The sequence below is a fragment of the Callionymus lyra genome, chromosome 12 (assembly GCF_982586985.1).
Source record: "Callionymus lyra chromosome 12, fCalLyr1.hap1.1, whole genome shotgun sequence".
In the NCBI taxonomy this organism is placed as follows: Eukaryota; Metazoa; Chordata; class Actinopteri; order Syngnathiformes; family Callionymidae; genus Callionymus; species Callionymus lyra.
This window is the reverse complement of record NC_141829.1, coordinates 15,174,110-15,186,674: the sequence shown is the minus strand read 5'-3', so window position 1 is coordinate 15,186,674 and position 12,565 is coordinate 15,174,110. Positions and strand designations below refer to the sequence as shown.

The window sequence follows — 12,565 nt, the reverse complement described above, 5'->3', positions numbered from 1 at the left end:
ACATTTTACACATTTGGGAAAAGTTTATTTGCGTTCACATGGTCCGTCTGATATCATACTTAAGTTTTCCGTCATTATTTTCCATTTTCCACAACGTTTATTTTTGGCCTTTTTTACATCTTTTCCTAGATAAAAAAGGGTCGATTTCTACCTTTTTTGGGGGTCTTTGAAAAACAAAATTTTACACATATGGGCAACAATTATTTGCGTTCACATGGTCCGTCTGGTATCATACTTAAGTATTCCGACATTATTTTCCACAATGTTAATTTTTGGCCTTTTTTTTTTAAAGTTTTCGTAGTAAAAATAGGTCGATTCAAACCAGTTTTTGAGAGCAGCTTAAAAGCAGAAACTTGATCCTAAGAGATGAATGTTTGAAGGCGTAGCATGTATTTGGATTATTAAAAACGGCTACTTTTGGGGGCTCTCTTGTTTACAGTTCATGCAACATCCGTACCTTCCTCTTCGCCCTTGAGTAAAGGACGCCTAATGGAATACCCCATTACCCGCTGCTCTGAATCTGTGAGAGGGGGATGTTTGAATTTGACATTCAGTGTGTGTGTGTGTGTGTAGGTATGTGTGTGTGTGTGTGTGTGTGTGTGTGTGTGTGTGTGTGTGTGTGGCAGGAAATAGGAGCGGATGTATGTGCGATAAACAAAAGCATTACTCTGTCTGTGGCAGTCCGGGTGGTTGGGATTTTATTGATACCACTATCAATACCGGGTTCTTTTTTTTTTTTTTATTTGCACATGCATCACTATTAAACCTTAAATTCCTGGAAGAGGTTTTCCCCCCTTTCTTCTCATCTTCCCTTACGTTGACGATAAATACACAAGTACTGTTTGTGATGATATGGAACGTTATACCAAGTTAAGGGTAGATTAAGGTGCAGTACTTTTTTTGTTTGTATTTATTTTAGTTTAGGTTTCATCTTGAATTGAAGGTTTAAAGGTGATTCATGGAGAAAAAAACACACAAAATTAAAACAAGATCATGTTTTTAGGGCATTTGTTACCTATTTTTGTAAATAGAATAAAATGTATTTTTAAATTAATATCTTATTTTTAAATTGAAAAAAATACATGACAAAATATAGATGCAATTTTTGATTTGTTTGTTTTGTTTTTCCCAGTTAATAATTTGTATAATTTAAGGTTGAATTTATTTATTTTTAATTCAATAATCGAATACAAAAAAAAGAAAATAAATCCATTCTATATATTTAAATGAAGATATGCATTTACAAAATCCTTTTTTCTTCTTCTTGTAGACTTTCAATATCAATTTTGCATCTAATTCTTGTTATATTCATTTTCATTCATTTTTCATTTTTTTAACGCAATTAATTGAAGTTTCTTTGTATATTCTAAGGTTGAAATGTGTTTGTTTTTTAATTAAATAATGCAATAGAAAAACATTAAATCAATTTTAGATATTTTAATTCAAAAAAATATTTTCCAATATATATACGTATATATATATATATATATATATATATATATATACTTCTTCTTTTTTTTTGTAGACTTTCAATTTCAGTTTTAAATTCTTGTTACATTTATTTTTTAAACCATATTTTCTACAATTATGTGAAGCTTCATTGTATATTGTAACATTTAATTTGTTTGTTTTGTAATAAATAACTCAATAGAAACATTTTCGATGTCTAGCATCAATTTCGCATCTAATTTTATGTTCTATTTATTCTTTGACACCAACTTTTCCACCATAAATTAAAGCTTATTTGTATATTTTAAGGTTAAATGTGTTTTTTCTTATTATATAATTTAATAAAACCTCTTCAAAAAAGATATTTTTTGGGTATTTGATTGCAAAATTAAAACAAATAATTTTCAAAATTCGTAGACTTTCAATAACTAGCATCAATTTCGCATCTAACTATTGTTTGATTTATTTACAATTGTTTCAATTAAAGCTTCTTAATCGATGATCCTCACAACAGTATCTCATCAAAACGAGCAGTTCTCGGAGAGAAACAAACACAACATTACACAACAGACGTCTTCAAAAAGACATCTGGCTTCAGGACCACCTGATCTCTAACGTCCTTCCCAAAGATGACACACAATCCATCCCTCGGCACTTAAAGTGAAAGTGGAACCAGGGGAGAAGAGGCGGAAGATAACAAGCGTTAATGACGATTGACCTCTTGGTGTTAACTGGGAATCATCCCTGACGCGAGCGGCGACAGAGACCAATGGGTGGTCCGCCTTATCTGGCACCAGTTACCCGATTCATTGTCCCCTCAGACGGGACCCCGTTAGACGCCGGGAGTCAGTGATACTGATGCTGTAGTGGTCGTGGTCTGTGCGAGGGTCTCGGGTGTATCGACTGCCGCGGGATTAAAAGGTTGGATGACGAACACTCGGATGCTGACTGGGAGTCTAAGAATAGAACCTGATACTTACACATCCACGGATCGGCAACATTTCTCTTCCTATACCTGATTTATCTGATTAAAAAAACACAATAAAAGTATTGTATGTATGTGTTGATTCTCATTCTATCTGGTCATAGTCAAAAGTAATGGTGTCAGAAGTAGGATGGTCGTCCATGAGGGTGTGTGTTGTCTGGCGACACCATACGTATCACAATACAGGGGAAAAAACGACATGTTGTGAAAATGTAGTAACAAGAATATATTTGTAGTATTGTCCGAGTACTTGTCTCTGGTGTTGCAGAATTTACAGACCACATGACTCTTGACGAAGTTGTATCTGCTTTTGATTTGTTTCGAAACCAAAATATAGTCCAAACATCAGCTTTAAAAGATGCCAGAGTTGACCGTATCCTCTCATGCCCAGTCATCGGAGGGATCTTTGTTGGATTTCATTGTCCCTTCAGCTGTGGACGATGTAACGATTCTAGCGGCAGGACAAAAATGAATGCCCTGAATTTTGCGTTTTCATTTTAAATAAATAGAAAAATTATATTACTATACACACTATATTGTACTTAAACCACACAATAGCTATGATAATAAAAATATATATGATTTAAAATCCAAAAATTAGGCAGTGCTGTTGACTACCATTTATCATGAAGAAAATTGCTTGCGATATTTTTTGTTGTATCAATATTTTCTTACAACCCTATTAGACCATAGTGTGTAATTTCTAAAGAAGTGTGTTATGATGGGTAGTTGTGCGATTGATTGGGTCAAGAAAGTTCATCAAACGTTTGCGCTGGTTTTTATATTCACCGGAATAAAACTTCCATGACTAAAGTCAATGGGAATTCGTATATTCAGTATGCATACCTTTAAAAAAAAAATTGCTAATAAAACAAAAAAAACAACACATATGGTCACCACAGTTACATAGTGGTATATATCTTATTTTCTTCTAAAGATTCAATTGCATCTGTGTTTTTTCCTAAAATTAAGCATTCAGGTTTTTTGCTAGAAAGTAAGTAACGTGTATTTATAGAGCGCTTTTCCAGACCAGGGTCACAAAGCGCTTAAACAGTCAAAACAATACACAATGAAATATATACTTTAAAGGTCAAGATAATACTGAAGAACAACACAGGACTAATACAGCAGGTGAGCAGCAGCGGTCAGTAGCCATAGAAGTGTAAAAAAAACCTAAAAAACTTGACCCAGTTTTTACTACAAAACGGCACCAAGATTTAGTAACATTTGCTTGTGTCGTTGACAACAGTCAGTCTAGATTTTTGGAGTGATCTTTCCTACTGACAAACACTGATAAAATATATCATTATAGGAAGTTTATACTTGCACTTTGTTCTTTTGTTTGCACTTTGTTCTTGTTTTTATGAAACTACCGAACTGGGAACCCAATTTCCCGAAGGAGATCTCCAGAGGGATTAATAAAGTCAATGCATGCATGCATCCATCCATCCATCCATCATATCCATCCATCCATCCATCCATCCATCCATCCATCCATCCATCCATCATATCCATCCATCCATCCATCCATCATAACATCCATCCATCATCCATCCATCATAACATCCATCCATCATCCATCCATCCTCACATCCATCCATCCATCCATCATAACATCCATCCATCCATCCATCATCTATCCATCCATCCATCATCCATCCATCCTCACATCCATCCATCCATCCATCCATCCATCCTCACATCCATCCATCCATCCATCCATCCATCCTCACATCCATCCATCCATCCATCCTCACATCCATCCATCCATCCATCCATCCATCCATCCATCCATCCATCCATCCATCCATCCATCCATCCATCCATCCATCCATCCATCCTCACATCCATCATCCATCCATCCTCACATCCTCCCATCCATCCATCCATCCATCCATCCATCCATCCATCCATCCATCCATCCATCCATCCATAATCTGTTTTTGTTTGTTTCCACTTCGTCAGCACAACAAGCTTAAAAAGGTTGTTTATATCGAAAAAGATAATTTCCTGACACACATACATGGTATTTAATGACTCTCTCTGTGAGAACAAACCCTCGACTCTTCAACGCGGACCCTTCAAATGACTCCTGATGTGAATAACCTTCAAGCAAACGGGCATTAAAAAAAAAAAAACAGCAACAACAATCGATACCTGCTTGTTGAAGCCGAGAGCCTGCAGGGCTTGCTTGACGGCGGCGAGGCGCTCCCTGCTCTGAGTGGAGGCTGAAGCTACCGGAGGATTCTCCCCCGGAGGTCCTCGCCGGAGATACCTGTAATGAAGGAACAGAGGTCAGAGTGCTCATTGATTAGAGGTGATCGGGTTATTGATCGCCTTTTTTTTTTGTTTGTTTGCAGTTACACATGTAGGTCAAGGTTGAAGAGAAAGTGTGTGAAGCTGAAGTTCATTCTAATTATGAATCATCACGATGACGATCAGGAGAGTTTTTCCTTTGGATGTTCCGAGGAAAGTATTGACCAGAGGATGAACCTGCTGATGTAAGAACAACATGTTTGCGCGAGAGGAGATGAGTCACACTCCACAGTGACACAAACTTACGCTCCTGAATCAGATTAGAAGAGCATGATACGTCAGAGTGGATTTTTCCCCCAAATAACCGTCAAGAACACTGCAGGTGTGGGGGGAAAACATTTCGCCTCAGGGACACTTTTGGATCAGGTTTGGTCCTCCATCTCTTAAATCAAAGCTGTAACTCTGATTTGTGGGGTGACCCGAGAAAGAGTGAAAGGACACACTCTGGGTTTCCACTGACACTGAGATCGCCAGGTACGTCTCCCAGATCAACCCAACAGAACCCATCTCTGATTTCATTTTTTATTTAACCTTTGTTTTAACAAGGAAAGTCTCATCAAGATCTGAGTCCTGGCCAAGAGGTTACACAACCCAGTTTCACATTTCATACCTAATTAAACTATTTAAAACAAAGTGAAGACTGTATTATTTAATAAGAAATTGACACCGTTAATTCAGTGACGGCGATTGCATTTATTTCCTAGATGGCTAAATTGCTGACAATCATTTTGCGGCTTCCATGAAGAGAAAACATAGACAGGAAATAGCGCTTCAACTTCCACATTTTAAAGCTAATTAATATATTAAAAACAAAGTAGAGACTGTGAAATAACCTATTATTTAAAAAGAAATGGACACTATTAATTCAGTGACGGTGGTTGCATTCATTTCCTAGATGGCTGAATTACTGACAATATTTTATGCGGCTTCCATGAAGAGAAAACTGAGGCAGGAAATAAGGTTTTAACTTCCATATTTCAAAGCTAAATCAAATTTTAAAAACAGAAAACACATTATTACTTAGTCTGTGATGGCTGTTGCCTTCATTTACCAAATGGATTAATTACTAACAATATTTTTTGCGACGTCCATGAGAAGAAAACCAGGTCAAAAACAACGTTTTTTTATACCACTTTCAGTTTGGGCTGGACTTGCTTTAGGTCTAACTAGTTTACGTTGTTGCATTAACCTCGTTCTAACAGTAGGGGGAACCAGAAACAAAAATGTTCAATCTTCCCAAGAGCATTTTTAAGCCTTCAAATGCACTAATTTTACGAATAATATACTTGTGAAACAATCTCAAAACAGAAGAATGTGTTTTCATGAAATGTCCAGGAATTGTTGATAATGGACAGATGGTTAACTTAGGTAATGTTCTGGATTATCATCTTGACTTGAGAAGGTCTTAAAAGAAGCGCTTTCTTCTTAACTTCTACAGTGTTTGTTGTTTACGCAAGTTCCATAAAGCTATCAACACCCATCGAGTCCCATGGAGGTCATCGCTATGACAAAGACGAGCGTAATTAAAGGAAAAGAATTCCAAAAAATACCTATGAGCCAGGACGTTGTTGAGGTAAAGTGCACTCTTCTCCTCCGCTGACAGGCCTTCAGCCATCAGGTAGAAGATGTTGAAGTTCTGTTGGTGGAGGGGTAGGTCCACCAGACGGGACTTCTCCAGCATGAACGTGTTCACACGAGCTGGAAAGAAGTTTATAGATGTGGATCAGCAGATTTATATTTATTAAATGTCAGTGGACAAACACATGACAACAGGTCTGGGAATATTTCATTTAACTGCAGTTTTTTTCTTCTTGTTGCTTTGAAAAGGGTTGCTATTTTGAAAACTTAGATTTCATCCGTGGTTCTGAAATGTATGAGGAACATACATGTTGTGTTGTCAAATGAGGATGTGAGTAGTTCATAAGTAAGTTCGTTGAAGATTAGAAAAGGAAAATGTGTTTCGAGGATAAATAATGGAAATTAAATTACCCTTTTTTATTTAAATGTGAGCGTTTACTTCCCCCTAGTGGCAGTTTGTCACAGTGCACTCTCTGAAGAGGGAAAATGTAACTTTAAGTATTTTAAAAGGTTCGTTTTACAAAAAAACAGGTTCTATATTATGACATACGGTGGCTGAGAAGGCTCACAGTAAATGCAAACACCACAACACAATTGTAAAACAGCATTAAGCCACAACAGAAGTGCAAAAGTGTTGTGGTGTTTGCATGTATTTAGTGGCTTTTGCAATTGTTTTGTTACATTTGAAGTGAGCCATCAAGGCCAGCATTCTACTGAAATAGATCAAGGTTTTTAATTAAATTAATAGTTTTTAATGTCAGCGTGAATCTAAAAATACACTTTGATTGGGTCTCTTCTATCAAACACACAGACAAAATTCTGTTTAAATTACCATCCAAAATATGAATACAATATTCTCATTATATGTTCTGGCTATTAAAATTCTACTGTTCATCATCAGTCTGACCCTTGACCTCTCACCCATCTTCCTTATCGTTGTATATTTTGAGGATTTTACATTTTTAACATAATAACAATATTGAACTACTTAAATCAAAGTGAGGAAATTTTTTTATTTTTAAATAATAATTGTATTATACATTTTAATTAAGTATTTTATACTTGTCCTGACCTCTCAGCAGCGTCCTCTTCTTGTCACAGTACTGGACGGTCAACAGCTTAATAAATCGACTGGAGTTGTGATTCCACTGAGTCTTGGCGTGTCCAAAAGCTTCCAGGATGCAGTTCACCTGCACAGAAGAGGCACGTTTTTATTTAAAAAAAAAGAAAAACGAATCGATTCCACTTCCCACCGCTAGATGTCCATATGCAACCAGTTAGCGTTGGAGCTTCTGACCCAGATATCAAGTGAATAAGAATGACTTCATCAGCGTTTCTTCTCCAGGCAACACTGTTGTGTTGCTGCTGCAGAGCTGATGCTCGAGTGTTTGGAAACATAGCAACAGGGATGGAGGGTATAAATGAAGGAGGGATACACGTTGAATAAATATATTAAATATAGGGTTATATATGTGTAGAGGAAGAAAGTGTAAGATACCATCTGAAAATAAAAACTAAAATCATTTTACAATTCAGTTAATTATGAAAAAAAAACTTAAACAATTGGTGCATTTACTGTTGGAAAATAGTTTATCATTAAATACCAGCAGTGAACCCGTAATATATTGATGTTTGAAGAAGATAGTTGTTGTGAGAAACTTACGTGTTTCATCATGGACTCCAAGGGGAACTCTTTGGAGTTGGATCTGGCGGTCAGGTGTCGCACGATGTGTTTGCAGGCTTCTGATTTCCCAGAACCACTTTCACCGCTGATGACAAACGAAAAGAAATATACATCGTGAGAACAAATTTTAAGGACTTTTTCTTGGTCGCTTTTGTGTTCTCTCTCCGTTGTTTGTCCTTAGCAAAAAGTAGTATACTTGAAGTTAATTTAATCAAGTATATACTTATTTATACTTATACCCACAGTAAGTATAGTAAGTATACTTAGGTATATATACTTGTAGTGTACTCAAAATATACTAATTCGATACTTCTTTTGACCAACTTGTAACATTTTAGTTTTACAGGAGTTTACGTCCAAGTATACTCATCTTTGTACGACTAATGCGATATATATATACTTCCGGTATGTATTTTTAGTAAAATGAAAGACATAAAATACCTGTCGCGGGATGCGACATAAAGTATCCCTGGCACATGCTCTTCTACCTCATAGCAAAAGTGTGTATTTAACAAAAATACCAAAATGATTATTTCCCCATAAACCTTTGTAAAGTTTACATCTGGATCACCACAATAACACAATTGCCCAAAGAAAAGGCTAGTATACTGTACTTGAAGTATCTACAGAGTGTATACTAGAGTATACACATACATGCATGCGCTGTTTTTAAGTACAGTGTGTCAAAAGTAACTTTAAGTATACTACTTCAAGTTTTAAATAATAAAGGTCTGCTCATAGTACACTTCAATATGTGTTTGTTAAGGGATGTCAAAGGTCAACTTCAATGCTGCGTCTCAAATCACTCACTTATCTACGTGCACTGCTTTAAAGTTCACTGTAAGACAGTGCACTGACTTTGGAAAGGGTAGTACTGTCTCAAATCAAACACTGTCGCTACACACTTACGACAGCTTCTTCTTCTACTACTTTTTAACACTTATTGCAACCAGCTGTTGCAACACTATCGTCGACACTTGACAACGCTTTTTCGCCAATTGAAACAAGTTATTAAGTTGTGTTTAATTGTTGTTATTACTGTTGTTGTGTTGTTTTTTGGTAAAATTAGTGTTTTTAGCGTCATCTACTCCACTAAGATGGTGGCCGTTGAGGGTGGAAAGTGTCCATCGCTCCACACTCAATTCTGGCCGTTTGAGTGCGCCAATGAAGTTCTCATTGCAGACTACATTTTCACACACTGCTCATTGGTACGATTTAGTACGAAATAGCACTCTTCTTCTTTTTCCTGGTCTCTCCATCTCTAACATTCTTCGTGCAACACTTCTTCTTCACACAATATTCATAACCAAAACAAAACATTTGAAAATCTCTTTTTCAATTACTGAAAAAGAAAAAGAGCTAACAAGCTAGTTAGCTCCTGCTAACAGTAACGCTGATGCTAACTAGTCTATCGTAGCTATGTGAAGGAAGTAAATGGCGGCAATTGAAAAGGTTCAAACGGTAGATGCTACACTTGTAGGATCTGCCACAGTTCAGTGAACCAGCCCCAAACAGATGGCCGGAGAACTTGGAGAAGGTCAGAAACCTCGCGCTGATGTCAGCAGGTTTGACGAGGCGTGCCGCGAGTGTATCACTGGTACCGACCGTGATAAGGTCAAGAGGGCTTTTCATTTAGCCGTTTCTATTAGATTTCAAGGTCGTTCTGTTTGCTCGCGGTCCTCCGGGGAATATAGCGATTGACCACCGAGTGCTTTCTACGACAGAACATTTGAGTGAGAGAGAGAGAGGAACCCAGAAGGAATGTCGCGGGAGAACGGAAACAAGATTAAATTGAGATCGGGAAGTTCTTCTGTGTTTCTGGACAAAGAATGAGCTTTGAAATAATGTTGAGCTCATGTGGAGATAGTAAAAAAAATTTAAACAGGCAAGATTCAAAGGGACACCCTGGAAAGTCAGTCAGTCCATAGGAGAAAATAGAAGGAGAAGTTACTAAGAATAAATAAGAGTTTTATTTGGGATTTGTGACTGTGGTGGGATTTTCTTTTAACTTAATTTTCTTTAAAAATTATTTTCATGTTATTATGTTGAAAAGGTTTTTTGGGTGTTTTTTTTCCCCTTTTTACTTCACGTTATGTAATGTTTGTGTTTTTTTCATATATACAAGTGAAAGAAAGAAAAAATAAAAATATTAAAACAATTTTTATTGTTGTCTTTTATTTTATGAATATATCATATTTTCTTCTGAAATAAATACATACTTCTCTGTTTGTAATAACAACGTTTTTAATCTTTTTTATTATTATAATTATTATATTTAGTTTTGTTATTTTTAAAAAATATAGTTCCATGTTTTTGTTCAATATAAATAAAAACAGTGTGATTTAAAATAAAAAAGATTTAATACATTTATTAATTGTTTCGCACTTTTATTTTATCATTATTTCCTATTATTTAATGTAAATAAGTATACATGTTTATTATGAAAAAAAAATACTAATAAAGAAAAAAAATATTTAACTACATTTTTGTTCTTTTATTTTATCATTATTTCATGTTCTTTTAATAAAATACATATATACATGTGTGTTTGGAAAAAACGATAAAAAATAATAATATAAATATATGTATATATTTCTTTGCTCTTTAATTGTATTATTATTTTAATGTTTTCTAATATAATATATATAATAAATAAACAACATTTTCATTGAATTCTTGTTATTTTAGAAGTATGTGAGTTATGTGAGAACTATGTAAATGTTTTTTTTTATAAATAAACATACATGAAAATAATAATAATAATAAAGATTTATTTTAAGATTTGTATTAATTTTTTTGCCCTTTTTTTATTTCATTTTTTATTATTATATGATTTTAATATAAATATGTGTGAATGTAAACATGTGTGTTTGGAAAAATAATAATAATAAAGATTAAATATGTTTATAGATTACAATTGAAAAAAAGATCTAAAATATTTTCATTTATTTTACTTCATTATTTATTGTTTGTTTTTTTATATATATAAATAAATAGTGTATTTGTGAAGAAAAAAAAGAACAAAATACAAGTTGATTAAATCACTTTCCCGTGTCTGAACTGTGCTCCAACAACATGAGTGAACCCGGCGCTCAGACGTACCTTAAAATAAAACACTGAGGTCGTCTCTCCTGCAGCATCATGTGAAAAGCTCGTTCCACCGACGAGAAGATGTGAGGAGGTAGAGAGGAGCACAGGCGGCCGGTGGAGCTCAGGTACAGCTGACTCACCTGTGAGGGAAAACAAGGCGACACCTGAGAGTGACTCGTGAACGACTGCAACTCTTCCTGGACCGGAGGAGGCGACAGACAGTCGAGCAGATGACAGATGCTGCGACATATGTCGTCTCCTCCTGCAGACTCCCGGAGTGAGTCCAGGGGAAGAGAGAAAAAGAGGGCAGACATGTTTCTTTGCATCTCCTCGTCAAACTATTGGAGCCAGAGTGGCGTCACGAGGGTGAAGACGACTTTTTAGCTTTTACCAAAATTGACCTACATATTGAAATACGAGCCATTTCAACGTCCTGCTGATCTTTCTTTGAGGCCCAGACGTCGGCTGCGTATCACTGACAGGAAGATGGCATTAATTATTCATGGCTGGGTGGATTTCATCCTTATAACAGAAAACATCCGCTGGATTTTTGACTTCCACGAGCCGCTCCAGCCGTTTTAGGTTATTTTGAGCACGGAAGAGAAGTTTGTTCTTACCAGAGTGGAGTAGATGGGGAGGACTTTGTTAGGGTTCACCAACAAAAGGATGTGTCCGATGTACGTCTGCAAGAGAGGAGAGTCAATCGTAAGAGGAAAAAACGATTACACGGCAAAATTCTGTTTCACATTTTAAATAAAAAAATTGAAATTGAATAATTGAAAAAGCAATTTGAGAGAAAAATCCACAAATGTATCCAGAAGCTTTTTTTTTTATTTATCTCTTAACACTATACATATTTATTTAAGTCAATATGATTAAACAAGCATACAATTGTATATAAATAAATAAATAAGGAATTACATTTTAAAATAAATGTAAATAAATCATTTTTTGTCACTAAAAAAAATAAAGCTTGAGACAAAAAAAGGAAAAGGAGAAACATGCCACTTGCCAAAAAAAAGGAAAATGAAAATAACATATTTTATATACGTGATGATAAAAAAAGAAAAGAAAATATAAAGTTAAATAGAAAGAAAATATTTTATTACAAAATAAAATAAAAATAAATAATTCTAGGAAAATTTGTTTGAAAGTTTTTGTGTAACTGTTAAAAAACAGAAAAAAAAGAAATTTAAATAAAGAAAAAAGAACAAATCAGACTAAACTCCACTAAACTATAACAAAATATATAGAAAAATAATCAGAAAAGGTTTTTGAAGAAAAGGATCTAAAAAATTGACAAGATAAACAAGCAAAGTGACTTAAAGAAATGATTAGAAAAACACAAATAATTTGGTTTGGTTAAGGTTTATACAACTTAATTTAAAATTAGGAATCATGAAAAACAAGCTAATACCACAGAACTATGGAATAAAAATGAAATTAAGTTTAATATATTAACT

General features: G+C 34.9%; 1 protein-coding gene across 2 annotated transcripts in view; it reads right to left on the bottom strand.

Moving 5' to 3' along the window:
• myo16 (myosin XVI) overlaps positions 1-12,565 on the bottom strand; it is a 113,190-nt gene that overhangs the window by 59,611 nt on the left and 41,014 nt on the right. For both annotated transcript variants that reach the window (XM_087803434.1, XM_087803433.1), the window contains 6 exons: positions 11,720-11,785; positions 11,115-11,242; positions 7,992-8,097; positions 7,401-7,518; positions 6,301-6,448; positions 4,592-4,709 (listed from right to left, as the gene is read on the bottom strand). In XM_087803434.1, coding sequence (XP_087659560.1) covers positions 4,592-4,709; positions 6,301-6,448; positions 7,401-7,518; positions 7,992-8,097; positions 11,115-11,242; positions 11,720-11,785 — 684 coding nt within the window. The remainder of the gene's footprint in view (positions 1-4,591; positions 4,710-6,300; positions 6,449-7,400; positions 7,519-7,991; positions 8,098-11,114; positions 11,243-11,719; positions 11,786-12,565) is intronic.